Below are 16292 nucleotides of genomic sequence, written 5' to 3'. Positions count from 1 at the left end.
ACTTGTAAGAAAATGTATTTCAGCACCTTGGACAGTGACCTGCATGTGCAGTACCAGGGCTGAGGCGATAGGGGGCGCGCTACTCTAGTGAAAGGCAGGGAACTGTGAGGATTTAGCCCAGGTGCGTGTAATGTCTACAACATAATCAGATGATATCATCGGTCATTAAGCTGTTACATAATTCTAAGCTTTCTAAACCTTGCATGGCAACAAAGAAACGCTGCCACACAAATATGAAGAGCAACGGATGCCTTTATTGAGTTTGTCAAATTCTGCATGATAAATACATCAACACAATAAATATATCATCATTTTATACATACTTTAAACAGCACAAAATAGAATCATCATCTGTCTACCAGATGCATTTGCCACCAATTTAGAAATTACAAAGTGCTTTGTTGCTTGATGGGATAGTGCAGAAATCAGCATGGTGAGGGGTGCACAGGCTGAGCAACAACACAAAAATACATGTCAGACAGTAAATTAAGCCATGAGGTCTAGAAACTACAGCCATCCATGTTGATTGATGAAGAGAAGATGAAATATAGTGCTCATGTGTTCTATTATATCAGATAACAATTCAACAGAGGTTCAAAATGATGAAAGCTGCCAGGTGAGGCAATAGGTCTTACAGGAAAGTCAAAAGGAAAAAATATAATGGAATTAGTCCTAGGGCTAGCTAGACTATCCTGAACACACATAATTAAAAAACAGACACAGCTGAAACACTTCTCAAACTCAGCTATGGACTACTATGTGGTAAAGCCTCACTCTGAGCAAACATATTAAAATATCACAGACGTGCCATTTGCTTGTCACTCACACACAACTACATTTGTACTTTGGAACAATCAAAACACTGGGCATACTGTTTAGGGAATTTTTTGTGTATAAAATTAAGATTGAAGAGCTTCACTCATACCCGTTGTTCAAGGTGAATGACTGACTTGGATCTCATCTGTAAAATGTTCCTCGTTGCATATTTTGACCCCAAAATGTCACCGCAAACAGAATTCATTACCGTAGAGATTGCACTGGTTAAAAAAAAAAAAAAAAAAAAAAAGATATAGCAAATGTGTGAAATGCTGTTGGTGCAATCATCATTACATTTGTTGTCAGGAGGACCACTAGTGCACATACAAACATTCATTTATAAATAATTAGAAATAACTACAACTGACAGTAATTCGCCCCTGAGGTATAAGCGTATAGTGCAACTATTTGACACCACTGGGGGGCTAAGGACCAATGTGTCCACCTCCCGGTCTTCCTGATAGCCAGGTTGGTGTCTGAGTGCCCCCCTTGTCGTGTCCACAGCCCAGCTCAGGCCCTGCTGCCTCTACTGGAACTGCCCTTGTGCCCCCTGCTGCTGACTGCCGTCCTTTGGAGGCAGCTGGCTGGGGTCTTCTGCAAACGGATTTGCTGGTGAAGAGGAGCAAGGAGGGGAAAACATAATGTAAATAAAGAGAGGTTCATCTGTTGGAACCCTATTCCAGTATCCTGATCATGTATGGCATTAACACAAGTAGGATCAAATGTTTGTTTCATGTGATGTGTGACAGAATCCAATCATGTTCTATGGACGGTCAGGAATATACAGGTTTTAATTCCTAATAAATACTATGACAGCTGATTTCACTGCTTCTCTTCACTCTCTCCTCAACCTGCATCTACCTCAGGTAGTGCTTTGCTACATTATTCAGTTTGCCTTTCTACAACCAAAGAAGTGGCTTGAACCTGTTGCACTGAGGTGAACAAAGCAGTACCAGTGGTGATAGTAATAATATAATAACAGAAAGATTGAGCTCTTCCATCTGAGAAAAAGTAAGAGTCACATTATTTAGTCAATACTCAACATTTGTTGTGGCTACATTGCATGCTGGTCTATGAGGCTATGGTCTGCAAAAAAACTAGTTATCTCTTCCTTTTCTACAATGGATTTCTCCATGTATGAGAATGGTGATTCTACAAAGACACCCTTTTTTGCTTCTGAAAATCTTACATTTGTGTTGTTTTTGATCACTGAAAGGTTTGACATAAAATCTGTATTTGGCAAGAAAAAATCCACCAACAAATAACAAAACGGGTGGGAAAAAAATATACTTCTCCAATTTGTTTTTAAGAATATTTCAGTGTTCAGTGTTTTAAATATCAGCGAGAAAAAAAGAAGGTTTACTCACGATTCTGAAACTGCTGTGCAGTGTATCTGGTAAGGAGTATCCCAAAGCCCTCAATCAGAGCTAGCAAAATCCCCCCCATCATGGCAGAGCCCACCATAGTTAAAGGTCCACCTTGAGAGAAAGACAAGAATCAAATAATCCCACAGGTTAATTTGAACCAGCAGCCAATCTCAGATCATAAACCAAGCATGGTTACGGCTGATCTACATTAATCTATCTGTTTGTCTTACTGCGAGCTGCCAGGACGGCCCCGGTCAGCGCGCCACTTGTTATGGAGTTCCAGGGGTCCTCTTTCCCTCGCAGACGCACCAAACCACAGTCGATTGTGGAGAAGAGCCCACCCCACACTGCAAAGCTGCCTGCAAAACCACCAGGAACAAACCAGTGACGGTCAATAGCTTTGGAGAATTTGAACTTTCAACTTTTAACTCAAGAAATTATAATTCCCACTCATTTTGAGAACAGATGGGCCGTGGCACTGCCAAAATTTACCATAATAAACACTACTAAGCAGGTCATTTTTCTTAACAAAGTCACAAAGTATGTGTCTAATACAATACAAATATGAACAAACTAGCAGCTACAGTATGAAGGGGAGATTTAACGATGACAAAACGACAGTTCCTCACCTCCGATCTGTGGAGCTCTTATTCTCACAGCATTGGCACTACCTTTCAGCCTGTGACGGACACCCTGCACAGAGGAACATCAAAGTAGTGCTGAACATCAAGTGTTGTTAAACACCTAGTGAGTGCCAGATATCGCTAAACAAGTCCTGTGTAAACTCACCACAGGGGCATTACGAAAGCCCTTGATCGACTGGAAGACCCCTCCACCGATGGCGCCCATGGTGAAAGCCCCCCCACAGTCGTCCACTATCCTCCAGGGACTGGAGTGGGCGAGTGTGAGGAGAGAGGAGCAGGGGAGGAAGGAGTGCATTAAGGAGTGATGGGAGGAAAGTTCTTGTGGTAATCATGTTTTTCCTCCCAAATGTCACATTAACTATCAGTGGTTCTCACACTCCTACAGGTGTGGATATGTTAGGTGAGGGCCCTAAAGCCGAGGGAAGCCTTTCCATTGTTATAAATGACATGCTGTAGTTCCTCAGTGTCACCCAAAACAACTAAAACTAATGTGTGTATATATTTATACTTTTTTTTTAATTTTACAACATCAGCATCAAGGACAAGTACAATTATTTTTTATAATGTCCTATCAGAGAACAAGAGACTTATTTTTATAAAGAAGTGGGCAGCAAACCGCTAAACCCGGAACAGTAACAATACAAACATACACATTCATACACATATACCAACCAAGAAACTAGTTAACTGAAAAAACAGTGAAGACATATAAAAGAGGATTAACAGTAGTAATGTTGTTCCTCCATTCATTATAAAACAAAACAAAACAAAAAAAAAAAACTTGTCACACATTACCCTCAACAGTTAATTTATTAAGTTGGGATATCTGGAAGCTTTGTATTCTTTACATACTTGAGAAAGGGGCCCCAAACCTTGAGAAATGCATTGGACCTTCCTTGGAGAGACAGTCTTATTTTTTTCTAGCTTAAGAAAACACAGCACGTCCCGGGATTCAGTGTATGTGTGTGTATATAAAAAAAAAAGTATTTAGAGACGTTAAGCACTGAATGGAGTCAACCTGACCCCACAGATAACAGGAGGGCTAAGCTGGATAAAGCAAGTATGAAAACTACTATGCAGAGCGTGTCTTTTGTGCACCTCTGAGCCACATATAGCGAGTCACACAGACGTAAACAGAGGCACACAGTGCGGTGTGAAGGCTTAGTCCTGTGTAATATGTGTCTGTTTGCTATGAAGCTCTATTTCAATAGCTTCGTGTACCTCCTGCTGTCACTGAAAACTACTGGTGTATTATATTGAAGCCTACTGAGGCTGTCTCTAGCTGCATTATCAGTGACTGTGCACACTGCTGGACTTTATCTGTAAACCGTGACCCCTCACTAAGCTCAGCTAACCAGCAGCTCACAGCAGCTCCACTTCCCCTCACTAACTAACAAGAGCCGAACAACCACAGGTAAACACAAACAACACAAACAACACAAACAACACACCGTGACTTTACATACAAAACACCGGCCGGCGCCGACATTAGGAACATGCAGCGGAAGGGAAAGGTTTTAAAATATACTTTACCAAGGTTCACGGGCATACTCCTCCATGTTTGTTGTCGTCAAGACATACTGACGTCATCAGTGCGCGCGGCGTCCGTGTGCTGTTTGGGGAAGCCGGATCGTGCGCTCTGTTCAAACCTCGCGACGACGGTTTTCTTCGCAACAGGTAAACATAAAATGTCCTTTGTTTACTTGTTTATTTTTTATAAAATACCAATCATTACGTGTAGATGTAGTTGAGATGATTTTCAAGTGCACACGCGTCCTTTTGATGCGGTTAGTCTCTCAGACGGCTCTATGCAAGTCAGTCGCCATGGAGCCCCGGCGTTGCCACTCATCAGATGCACAGGGGAAAATAAACGTCTTATTGTATTTTCAGTAAATCATCGTAAATTGCACAATGTTTTTAAAGCAGTTAACTAAATCCGAGTTTGAACAGCTAAGTTAAAATCCGCCTGGTGTGGCAGGCTGCATGTGGGCGCCGTAACAATGAATGTAAACAGGCATTAGCTTGTTGTGAGACATGAAATGCAGCAAAGTGTCCCTCAGTGTTGAAAAGACTGACTGCTGTCATAATTATTTTCAGTCCCTCTGTCTAAATGCTGATTCAGAGAGCTTATTCACCCTCTTTGGTGGACCTAGAGATCTGGGGGCCAAAGGCAAACCTAGATATGGGGCACAGCTCTCGCCATATTCTGTTTATTCTTATTAATCTAAACAATCAAACCTGCGTGTTGACTGTAAACAAACTCTTAGCTCCAGAGACACACAGTGAATAAATGAAATAGTACGAACTGTCACTGATGTCCACATAAGTAAGCACATACTTTGATTTCCCCCCCAGTTTTCCTGACACTAGTTGCTGACTGGTCATGCTTTTATTCCTGGGCTTTCTTCTATTGTAATAGAAGAAGTGTGTTCAGTGCATTTGAGTATAATTGCTGGAAGTCACAAGTTAGAAAAAAATACATACGTCTTATATGTGGCCCTGGACACCACTGTGGGTCCCAGGCAGATACCCGGTCTTCCAAAATACTGATTTACTCAGTGTTATCCCTGTTGATCCTGTATTCAGAGTCCTGCACCATAACTAAAGTAACTTTGACTATTTGCGTTCACAGTGGAAAATAAACAATAGAAAACAGCTCAACACAACTGCATTCTTTGTGTGAATGCAGCTGTTGAGAGTGAGTGTTTTTTTTTTTTGGAAAACTATCGGCCACAAGCCAGAGGAGGTAAAAGCTCACTCTCTCACTGCCCGTTTTCATCAGGACCATCATCATCGCCTCCCGTCTTGCAGGATGCCTCTGCCTCCGGCGCTGCTGGCCCGCCTGGCCAAGAGAGGGATTGTCAAGCCAGCAGAACAAGGTAGTCAGATTCTTTATGCAAGAATATCGCGGTTGTAATTTAGTTTTACATTTGCCTCACTTTTCATGCTTAACTGTGCCATAACAACTCCCATGGCCAAATTCGTTTAGAGGCAGACGAGGAGATTATTGCTGAAGACTATGATGACAACAATGTCGACTATGAGGCCACCAGACAAGAGAATTTACCACCAAACTGGTACAAAGTTTTTGACCCCATTTGGTGAGTGACCTTTCCTTTCATCCACAATAACCCTTTTGTTTATTCTTAACTTCTACAGTAAGCCGTTCAGGGTTCTTATGACTGATGTTTCTGCTCACCAGAACATTTACACTCTGGATTTAATGAGTTTCGAGCCCTCCAAGTGTCATCTTTTGCTTTTTTCACTTGGGAATGTTTATTTTTGGGTTGCCCGAAAGATGAGTTTCTAATCTGGCAGATCCAAGCGCCATCAAAATCCAAACTATTTGCTTATGTAACCCTAGTCACCTTCACTCTGGCACTGTAACAGCTGAGTAAAACAAATTTGAAAAGCTCATCAAGTTGAATAAACTAAATGTCTGCAAGTTTTAGGGCATGGTTGCTGCAGTTATACAAAGTTTTAATATGCTGGGTCCAACTTTTTTTTTTTTTTTTATTTTGATCGCTTTTACTAATATGAAAAGTGACACTGAAATAGAAACACTTAAAATAGAGCCCTACAAAACTGCATTTCTGAGGAAAACTAAATAGCGTGATGTTTCCAAGAAAGCTGCACCTCTGTTAAGAGCTGCCACATCAGTGTATAACAGCATCATGATCAGACAACGTTGACCTTGTACCAGCTGCAGGCTGTCTGCTCACTGCCCACTTCATTCCTGTGTGAGAGGGGGAGATCAGCTTGAGGCGAGCAACAAGCTGCTTGTGGATAGTCATTACTCATAGGGGCCCACTTCCTCATCTGTGCTGCGCAAAAGCTGCAAACTAACATCTGACATTTTTGCACTTAACATTCATGGCACTTGTTAGTTTACCGTGTGAAATTAATCATTTATTTTGCTGCAAGTTGTAGGCAGTGTGAAAAGGGCATCTCTTTTTAAAATAGCTTTTCTGTGTTAAAAGGTTTTTGATTGAATCCCACTCATTTCGCATGCGGCTGTACAGTATTTCAGTGTGTGTTTCTGAGCAGTGTGTTAACTAAGGACGTGGCAGATTACTACACACACTGTAATTACACCTCTTTTCTCCTTCAACCCACAGTGGCCTTCCTTACTACTGGAATGTGGAGACGGATTTGGTTGCCTGGCTGTCCCCGAATGACCCGACATCGGTGATAACAAAACCTGCCAAGAAACTGAGAGGTAGGACACTATCAAGCCACCATACTTTGGTATTTCAAGGAGACAGTTATTATCATCATACATTTTTGCATATGGAAATTGCATAACTATTCATAGCAACTCACACCATCATTTGATGCTATTCTTAGAATTCACAGGCTGTTTCATGTTTCCCCCAGACACTAGCAAGGGATTATTTTATAATTACTGACATTTTTTTTTTTTCATTCTTCAGCTGAGGGAGGAGATGACAGAGGCGAGAGGCAGTTTGAGAAGCCAGACAGAGAGCGAGAACGGGAGCGAGACAGGGAGCGGGAGCGGGAAAGAGAGCGGGACAGGGATCGTGACCGGGACAGGGACGACGGGAGGGACAGAGACAGACGAAAGCAGAGGAGAGAAGACGTTGCCCCCTACAGCAAGAGTAAAAGAGGTAATGTTTACATCCATATCATACTGTGTAATCACATTCAAATTCAAAGTCTAAATGGGCACTGATGTCACGTGTTTCTCTGCTTTTTAGGGAGAAAAGATGATGAGATGGACCCCATGGATCCAAGTGCTTACTCAGACGCTCCAAGGTAATCAATAGTCACAGACGTATTTTTCTTAAGAAATGAGCACATAACATAAAGGCAGACCATGAGCAAACCTCTAACTCTCTGCAGGGGCACATGGTCCACTGGCTTGCCCAAGCGTAATGAAGCAAAGACGGGTGCAGACACCACAGCGGCAGGGCCTCTGTTCCAGCAGCGACCGTACCCCAGCCCAGGGGCCGTCCTCAGGGCCAACGCAGCCAATCAGCCACCCAAGGAGTGACCCGAGCTCCCAGGAAAACAAGGACAGCCACAACCGCTTCTCTTCATTTTGTTCAAGTCTTCAAGTTCACCATCGCACACTGAAATCCTTAAAATCGTCTTTACTCTGTGAAATGTGCGCACGTCTGCGTCTCAGAATTAGACTGCAGAGGTTTTGTAATACCGGGTGTACTCATACTTTTGTTGAAACATTTAGTACAGTTGTAAATATGCTTTTATATATATGTCTAACCTAAAGGTTAACATTACCTTATTGTTACTATGACCACCACAGTTGACATAATTTGCTAATAAATTTAAAGATTTCTGTAAAAGTGACTTGCTGCTTTTCTTTCTAGGTAATAATCTTGTAATGACATTACGACAGATTTTTTTAAACATGATTTTATTACAAAAGTGCAATATCATAAAACACCATAATCTTATGAATCCATTATTTTCCAAACATTACAATACAAAAAGACAATATTTCGGGTTGAGTTGGGTTGGAGGGAGGGGCGAGTGATGTTAGAAATTGAGGTCAGAGAGGGAGAAAAGTCAGTGTTCTCCTGCTCCCAGGTAGTGACAGATAGAGTCATAGTCTAGCGTGAAGACTTTCTCCTCGTAGCGGTCCAGCTGTACCATCGCTCTGCACTTGTTCCTGTCACGCTGGAGAATACGCCCCACCTAAACAGACATTTGAATACAGTGTGAGTAATACAGCACTGATTAAATTAAAACCACAGAGTAAAATGTACACATTATAGCACACTCTTTGCCATGGTAACAGCCACTCACCTGCCCCCTGTGTTCACCCAGCACAACCATTATAGCGTCCGATTCATTCTTTGGCACAATTGTCTCCAGCATTGTCTGTTTCACATCTGCCATAAAGTAAAGAGATGGTAGGTTAATAAATGAGGAAATTTTACAATAAAAAAACTCAGTCAGCACAGCAGCAATACCCAACAAGACTTTTCTTCACTGCATTTATGGCCATGAGGGTGATGCAGTGGTACAAGTCACTGTTCATTACTGTTGGTGTTAAAAATGCCCTTATTCGCATAAAGAACAACTGTAGCATGGCTTATGCAGCTGTTACTGTGCATGCACTGTCTGACAGGTTTTATCAAAGTGGTATATGTATTTTGGTGTTTTGTATTGCAATAGGCCCAGAAGAAAAACAGAATTTACTGTTCATTAGTACATAGTACATGTTGTTTTCCCCCAGCTTTCTCACCAGTGGCCCAAATCAAATACCCCACCTCTTCTGCCTTATTATGAAAAAGTGAAGTGATATTGTCATTGACATAAAAATGTTTACTGCCTCTGTCTATATTACAGGATGTGCCTGAAGGAGATTTTAATTAGTTATTAATGAAGCATTCCAGTGTGTGACTGAGAAACAGAAACTTACTGTACAAGCTAAAATATACTTCTGGAACTATTATTTCTTTTTATATGTTTAATGCCAAAATATTCTTATTTAGATAGATAGATAGACAGATAGTTCTTTTTTACTAACTCTGGCATATTTACATGGGTGTATCTCTCACACTAATGTTCATGAATATGCATTGTCCCTATTTAAATAAACCAATAAAATAAAAATAAAGATAGAAAATGTACAAGGATAAAGTAACACATAGTCAGAATATGTGGATAACTATGGCCTATGTGAAAGCAAACACTGAGGGAAGAGTGTGCACACTGTAGTTACATGTTGACTCACCATCTAACAGTCTTCCCTCTTCAGTTCGACACACACAGGTACTCGGTGTCAGGACGTCCTCCACACGCATCTGGAACAAAAGATGGGCCTTAAGAGCAATGATACAAAACTCACAATTACAGAATTATTAGAACTTGGCGAGGTCAGTCAAAGGACTCAAACATTAGGCATTGTGCAAAAGTCCACAACTTTTATGTGACTGGGCAACATTAAAAACTGTCACTTTGACCATGCAAGCTCATAAAATATAGTGAATATAAAAAACAGCCAGTGCCCCCCATACAAATAAATGCATGTATAACAGATGCTTAGAAATAAATCTGGTGAGCTTGATGTGTGCCATGGAGTGAATCACCAAATTCTCTCAACATTTCCTAGTCTGAAATCAATCACTTGATATACTTGAAACTTCTGTTTTTGAATAAAATAACAGTGGACAGGGATGGAAAGCACGTTTTGGTTGACCAAGTGATCCCAAAGTGCCTTGTGTTAGTACCTTGGAGTTGTAGTACCTGCCCCCTTTGAATGCTTTGTCTACAAAGCGCACTTTCAGGTCTCTCTGGAGCCAGGAGGGGGCAGCCGGTTGTTGCCGTGCCTCTTTCACCGGGGGCTTCTCTCTGGTGAGAAAACACAAAGAGCAAATATTCATTTACACACATAAGACAAGTAAATAGCCGCTATTCCCATGCGTGCTGACATTTTGTCGTCTACTTTGTCTTTATCATTGTGATTGTATAAATGTACATACATATAATTTAAAATAAATGTCCTAAAATGTATGGTATTATATTTAAGGTTAAGGATTACTTTAGTCTCCCGAAGGAGAAATCTGCCTAATACTCAAACTATGGCAATGTATAAAAAAAATCTGTTAACAAAAAGATGTAAGGTATAGAAAAAGGAATGTTAAGTATAGTGGAAAGGTACCTGTCTTGACTTGAGTCTTTGTGTTTTCTCTTTCGCTCATCTTTTCCTCTGTCTCCATCCGACTTGTGTTTCACCCTCTCGTCACCACTACCCCTCCTCTCTTTCTCCTCCCGTCTCTGTCGCTCCTTGTCCCGTTCCTTCTCCTTCTCTTTTTCCTTCTCTTTATGGGCTTTAGTGAGGCGACCTGGCCAGTGGAAAAAAACAGCGTTACAAGCACTGCCTGCCTTGACCTTGTGACACAATCATTCAGTAATAATCTGTGACAAATACCTTAACACAGAATTGTATAACCAATATTGCACTGTCTTGCATGTGTGTGTGTGTGTGTGTGTGTGTGTGTGTCACTGTGAGGGTTAATGTGTTTCTATTCCAGGAACAGGCACTTCAGATTACTGAAAATAAAAGCTGCAGCTGAGTAGCTGTTTTGTGTTCCTTTCCACAAGGAGTCTCAAATGTCACTTGACTGGAGGATAAACCTGTTCAGCACAGCGCCTCACACACCAGCAGGCTGCTTAACTCCACATGTTTTTTCTCCCTTCATCTGGAATTTTCCAAATGAGCAGGAATTGATGCAGAAACAACCTACAGGGTATCCTATCTGGGGTAATTTTAAAGGAAAACAGGAAAATTTCACCCCCAAGTAACCTGTGACGTACTTCTGGTTATTTTCTGTTAAATAAAAACATTATCTCTGTGTGCGTGATGGCTTTCTCCATGTAAATCAAGGTTCACTTGTCAAACACTCATTGATGAAATGGGCTCAAATGGAAAGCTGGCAAATTGATTTTTAGCTTCGAAGGCCATGAGGGACTTATTTGGCATGCAGGAGCACAAACATTGCCCACAACAATCAATTTTTAAAAATATTTTCTGACAAATTACTTACTGAGGTCTTTGCTGTATTTCTCGTACTCTTTACTATCAACCAGCTTTATGGCGTACTGGCTGACGGTCACAGTCTTGCCACCAATAGCCAGCTTCACCACAACTCGGGCGTTGTCTGGATCGACCCCCTCTATCTGCAACACATGAATGAATATAAAAGTGATGAGGAACTGGTCCGAGAAAATCATGTAAAAGAAACATTACGCATTTGTGTGCTATTACACAAAACAAAAGCTTTAGTAGGCAATACTGAACATGACAGCACTGCAGCTGGAACAGGAGAGAACTGCTGTACCGTATAGATTGAGCAGGTCAATAGATGCAAAGAGAAACAGACTGCATTGACAGTACCTTCCCATACAGGTCCTTGTGTGCACCAGACTCCACCAGGACGCAGCCCCCAGGCCCCAGCACCAGAGCCTCCTCCTTTGCCTGCTCCTCGCCTGGCTTAGGGGGACGTCGATGTCTGCTGGGCTCCAGGTCCCTGATCGCCGAACGATCTGCTCCGAGACCCAAACCTTTCGGACGGAGTTGGTGTTCGATAGGCTTCACATCCCTGGAAACAGACACACAGGAAACAAGAGTGCTCAGTCAAAAAATGTACAGGGTAATATAAAGTACAGGCTGGGTGATACATCAGTCTTATACTGATTTTGTCTAGAAACAAGTCTAGAAATCATGTGGGATTGTGCATTTGGATTTTCAATTTCTGAACTTGTTAAAACTGTTCCACTATTTGCCCCTACCTGCTTGGTCATCATAACCACATTAATAATGAAAATACTCTCTTGTATGTGAATATCATAAGAAAACACCAATAGTCATGTGTGCAATATTTTCCTAACACTGATACTGAGATATTTGGTCAAAAATATTGTTAGATTTGTGTCCATATTGTCCAGCCCTCGTGTAAAGTCATTGCTCCTCAATCACAAACATTATTAAGGATAATAAGGCAAGAAAGGGGATGATATAGCCCGAGCTGTGGCTGTTACTCACTGTTTAAAAGTGCGTCCGATACCCTCTCCTTCTTTCCAGCCCATCCCCTTCAGCATAGCGAGGCCATAAGCTGCAACAGGAATGCGCTCATAATCTGCCTCTGTCGACTGAAAAACACATAATACACAGCAATGGTTAAACATTAGAAATCCAAAGAAACACACTCTGCAGCTCATACAAGCCAAGACAAGGAAAAAGTGCAGTTTATGTGAGAAAAAAAATGTGTATAAGGCCTAAATGAGATGCTTATGTATTCCCACAGTTGTGATACACAGCTATGGCTGCACAAGCTGACAGACAGAAGCGGTTTGTGATGCTGGTCTTACTCAGCCCTTTGGCTCCAGGCTGTCAGACTCAGCCTGGCCAGCAAACATCAGGCCAGTGGACTTGCTCATCTCTCTCGGCACTGAGGGCTCCCCTCTAAAGGAAGGCTGAAAGTCCACTCTAACTGAGCACGATGCATTAAAATGAGCCTGTGCACGGTGTGAGTAAGTTCCCCCGACTCTCGTTCTGCCAGTCACAGTTGAGTGAGAACAGATACGGGATGGCAGCGGTGAGGCGCTGTGACGCCCCAGATGAAAGAAACAAACAGAACGAGATAACATTGTTTGTTTGCACATCGGTGCGGAGAATGCTGATGAGCGTCTGCTAGCCAAGCCATACTGTAATGACAAAGTCATTAGCACAGACACGCATGCGCACAAGTGTGTATGCATAGCGGGGCATTGTTCTAGCTGGTCACGGTAGATATTCTGCAGTCAGCACTTTCACACACTCAAATTTCAGCTCAGCCAAACTAGCCAGTCCATTTTCGTGCTGTCAGGCTTTTTCTCATGCCCTCTGAAATGCTTGCCGAGCAGATTATATTGTTGATCTTCAAATAAGGTACCATTTAAAGGAATTAAGTCATCTAGGGGCCAAGGAACTCTTGCCTCCCTAAACAACTACTATTCAAATTCTCTTGAGCGAGGCTGTTAACCTCCACATGCACCAGTGGCGCTGGAGAGTGGCCAGGAGTAGATGACCGGGGTTTGGCTTATATGAGGCAGCTCCTGGGTCTAAATGTGTGTAACTGTATCAATATTCAGGATGGCATGCTGTAAAAGTTTGGACACAATAATATTACCAAACAATAATAGTGTCCACTTAAGCTTCTCCTAGCTCTTAACAATGACTTGTATTCACTTGAGTTACAGGAATTCACAAAGAACTGTAGAGAGAAAATGTGAAATCCTCCGATATCCCTTGGCTATTCTTAATTTTAGATCATTAAGCATCTCATATTGTGTGAGTTTTCTATGACTAGTTAAAATTTCGACCCCAGGAAGACACAACAAACATCATTACACTGAAACTGAACATCAAAAGGCACCAACACATCTACGTTAATCAATGGTTACAAAAGAGTTTGAGGTACAGATTACACATTTCTAATCTCTTGAGACGTCTCAGGACTAATAATTGTACAAATCCATCATCAGATAAGAATCACACTGGTTCAAGTCACCTTGGATGTATACTAAGTGTCTGCATTTTGTGCAATAACAAATAAATACTGAAAATAGAAGTGAAGATTTTAGAGACAAATGCACCACAACAGACTAAAATATGCCCTAAATGGAAGAAACATTGACAATATCTGTATCTTAACAGTGATGGTGTTTTAAATTGGATCTTCCCTTGGGATTCAAACAGGTTTCACCCAGAATAACTTAAAAAAAAAACAAAAAAAAAAAACGGCTTTTATGTTGTCTGCAAGTGATTACTGAGTAGGTGCTTTGTGGTGTACAGCTGACACAGTTTGGAGAGAGGTGCTGGTGCCCGTACTTACAGATTCAGGCCGCAGGTCCACCTTGACTTGGTCTCCGTCCTCAAAGCCCTCAGGGACCTGGTTTTGCATCAGCAGGGGGATGGTGAGCTGGTAGTCTATCTGAGACCCATTCTGCCACTTGTCAAGCTGCCTCTGGGAGTCTAAAGACATAAGATGTATAAACAATGTTTAGGGGGGCTCCCGCACAACTTATTACTGCTCCCCAGTCTTCCCTAAAACACACACACACACACACACACACACACACACACACACACACACACACACACACACACACACACACACCTTCAATAAGCTCTTTGACAGCCTGTGACTCCACAGAGTCCTGCTCCCCAGCTGTGTGCTGTGTGTCTCCCTCTCCTGCCTCCGGCGGGGCGGTGTGTCCCGCTCGGCCCGGCCTGCACCAGCGGTTCCTCTGGATCAGGGGGATGATGAGCTCCTGGGGCTCCTCGGCTGGCTTTGAACTGCCGTGACAGGCAAATGGACACACAGGTTAGCTAGTGACACAGACAGCCAGGCAGACAGGTTCCGGGTTTGTTTCAAGCTTTTTAATTAAATTTAAGTCAACAATACGTTTATTTAATGATAACCAACATTTGGACCTGATTTAAGCACTGTGGCTGGTTTAACTGTAACGTTACGCTAACGTTTGAATAACATTAGCTAGCATTAGCATGTGTATCCCACCTTTGCAGTTTTCTCTCGTCAATTCCGGTCAAGTAATCCCGCTCATCCTCCTTGCTTGCGACGCTGGCACTCGAGGATTTGAATTTGTTTATAGTTTTAGTAAAACCAAAAGATATAGCGGCTGGTTTTCTGTCTCCTTGCTCCTCAGCGGCGCCAGACTTGGCTACAGGTCCATCCTCTTCGTACGACGCCATGGTTGTTTAGAAATGACAGAAGTAGAAGAAATGAATTCTGGTACTTGTAGTTTTATGGTAGCACACTTCATATAGTTTTCTTGACAAAAAACTACAATTCCCAATGTGCTTGGCGATTAAAGCGAAAGCTGGTGAGAACACGATGAACCTGTGTATATTAGACTGTAGTATCTATCAAATAAATGTAATATTTTGTAATTTTGACGCGTTAAAATTACAATGTATGAGGAGGGGAATACCAGGGAGATATAGAACATCCAGAAATAAGAGAAAAGACGGGAATTAAAAGAGTGTAGTTTTACAGATATAACCCTATACCTCAAATATGATACTAACATTTGAAGTTTTTGATAAGGCGAACAAATAATGATCCACATGGCCAAACGGGCACGTTCAGGTAAAAATCGCTAAATGTGATATTTGCATCTTTAAACTGAAAAATATTTAATTAGGAGTCGTTTTTATTAATAACGGGGCATATCCTGTAAACTTAACATTGCTCATAACATTAAAGAATACTGAACTAAAAATATTTCTGTATGTTTTTGTATTTTTTTCTTTGTCTATATAGTTATTATGAACACTTGCTCTCATAATGTGCAAAATCCATTTTCTCTCACGCCTTTCCGCTCAGTTGGTTCTCAAGACACTGAAATCTAATCTCTGTCAACTTGTGCAGAGCCAAAAGTGATGCTGCTGATGTACGTACAGTGATACAAAGAATAATAAGGGGCGGTACTTTTAACTCTTTTCACTTCCTCTCCCCTTTTCCCCCAAGTTCCCACGACAATCATTTGCCTTATCATTGTGTCTTTGCAGCAAAAGTGCCTTTTGGGAGCAAGAACAATAGCCTAACCTGACTTTGTCCCGGACATCCACACACCTAATCTTACCCACGGCGACTGGCCACCGCGCTCCTGCGCCGTGAAAGCACCGCGCCTGCAGTTCAATGACACCTCCAGCCGGTTAAAATCGATATTACCGACGTGATTCTTTTTCTTGATAAATAGCATGAACCAAACATATGTACCGGGTAGATATGAACAATTAAACTGTCCGATTTGCCACAGGAAGACACAGGAGGAATCGGTCGAGGGGAAAGCAGAGATGGAGGTGAGTATTTGGAGAAATTCTTTACAGCTGAATTCAAAGTGCGGGGACTAATGTTGAATAGGCAAAGACTTAACACTCACTGCAAGTTTAGACAACATATTAGCC

At 41.9% G+C, this 16292-nt stretch overlaps 4 protein-coding genes across 4 annotated transcripts in view; 2 read left to right on the top strand and 2 right to left on the bottom strand.

Annotated features, from left to right (window-relative positions):
* Positions 1–234: 234 nt before the first annotated feature.
* On the bottom strand, positions 235–4428 carry timm17b (translocase of inner mitochondrial membrane 17 homolog B (yeast)). The gene is made up of 6 exons (XM_030056358.1): positions 4361–4428; positions 2973–3072; positions 2813–2876; positions 2414–2542; positions 2184–2294; positions 235–1425 (listed from the first exon to the last, which is right to left on the bottom strand). Exons 1-6 carry the CDS (start codon positions 4384–4386, stop codon positions 1343–1345), a joined length of 513 nt encoding a protein of 170 aa, XP_029912218.1. The 5' UTR covers positions 4387–4428; the 3' UTR covers positions 235–1342.
* Positions 4387–8158, top strand: pqbp1 (polyglutamine binding protein 1). The gene is made up of 7 exons (XM_030056357.1): positions 4387–4504; positions 5610–5706; positions 5817–5928; positions 6946–7046; positions 7261–7455; positions 7546–7603; positions 7691–8158. The coding sequence occupies exons 2-7, from the start codon at positions 5640–5642 to the stop codon at positions 7839–7841; spliced, it is 684 nt and encodes a 227-aa protein (XP_029912217.1). The 5' UTR covers positions 4387–4504; positions 5610–5639; the 3' UTR covers positions 7842–8158.
* Positions 8159–8212: 54 nt separating this feature from the next.
* gpkow (G patch domain and KOW motifs) lies at positions 8213–15100 on the bottom strand. Its single transcript, XM_030056802.1, has 11 exons — positions 14881–15100; positions 14479–14657; positions 14194–14333; positions 12363–12469; positions 11715–11919; positions 11365–11497; positions 10479–10662; positions 10048–10168; positions 9552–9621; positions 8618–8703; positions 8213–8506 (listed from the first exon to the last, which is right to left on the bottom strand). Exons 1-11 carry the CDS (start codon positions 15072–15074, stop codon positions 8378–8380), a joined length of 1548 nt encoding a protein of 515 aa, XP_029912662.1. The 5' UTR covers positions 15075–15100; the 3' UTR covers positions 8213–8377.
* An 808-nt stretch (positions 15101–15908) lies between these two features.
* magixb (MAGI family member, X-linked b) overlaps positions 15909–16292 on the top strand; it is a 39597-nt gene continuing 39213 nt past the window's right edge. The window contains exon 1 of the mRNA XM_030055866.1: positions 15909–16187. The gene's annotated coding sequence lies outside the window, so the exon portion shown is untranslated. The remainder of the gene's footprint in view (positions 16188–16292) is intronic.

This window comes from Myripristis murdjan, chromosome 7 (assembly GCF_902150065.1).
Source record: "Myripristis murdjan chromosome 7, fMyrMur1.1, whole genome shotgun sequence".
In the NCBI taxonomy this organism is placed as follows: domain Eukaryota; kingdom Metazoa; phylum Chordata; class Actinopteri; order Holocentriformes; family Holocentridae; genus Myripristis; species Myripristis murdjan.
Note: the sequence above shows the minus strand (reverse complement) of the source record. Positions and strands in the feature narration are given on the sequence as shown.

Coding starts and splice junctions, on each gene's coding strand:
- timm17b (XM_030056358.1), bottom strand. CDS start 4,386: ATGGAGGAGTATGCCCGTGAACCTTG. Junction 2,543..2,812: donor AAGAGCTCCACAGATCGGAG/GTGAGGAACTGT, acceptor GTGGTTTTGCAG/GCAGCTTTGCAGTGTGGGGT. Junction 2,295..2,413: donor GGCCGTCCTGGCAGCTCGCA/GTAAGACAAACA, acceptor CTTTCTCTCAAG/GTGGACCTTTAACTATGGTG.
- gpkow (XM_030056802.1), bottom strand. CDS start 15,074: ATGGCGTCGTACGAAGAGGATGGACCTGTAGCCAAGTCTGGCGCCGCT. Junction 14,658..14,880: donor GACGAGAGAAAACTGCAAAG/GTGGGATACACA, acceptor CTGTCACGGCAG/TTCAAAGCCAGCCGAGGAGC. Junction 11,498..11,714: donor ACAAGGACCTGTATGGGAAG/GTACTGTCAATG, acceptor CATGTGTTGCAG/ATAGAGGGGGTCGATCCAGA.
- pqbp1 (XM_030056357.1), top strand. CDS start 5,640: ATGCCTCTGCCTCCGGCGCTGCTGGCCCGCCTGGCCAAGAGAGGGATT. Junction 5,707..5,816: donor TGTCAAGCCAGCAGAACAAG/GTAGTCAGATTC, acceptor AAATTCGTTTAG/AGGCAGACGAGGAGATTATT. Junction 7,456..7,545: donor CTACAGCAAGAGTAAAAGAG/GTAATGTTTACA, acceptor TCTGCTTTTTAG/GGAGAAAAGATGATGAGATG.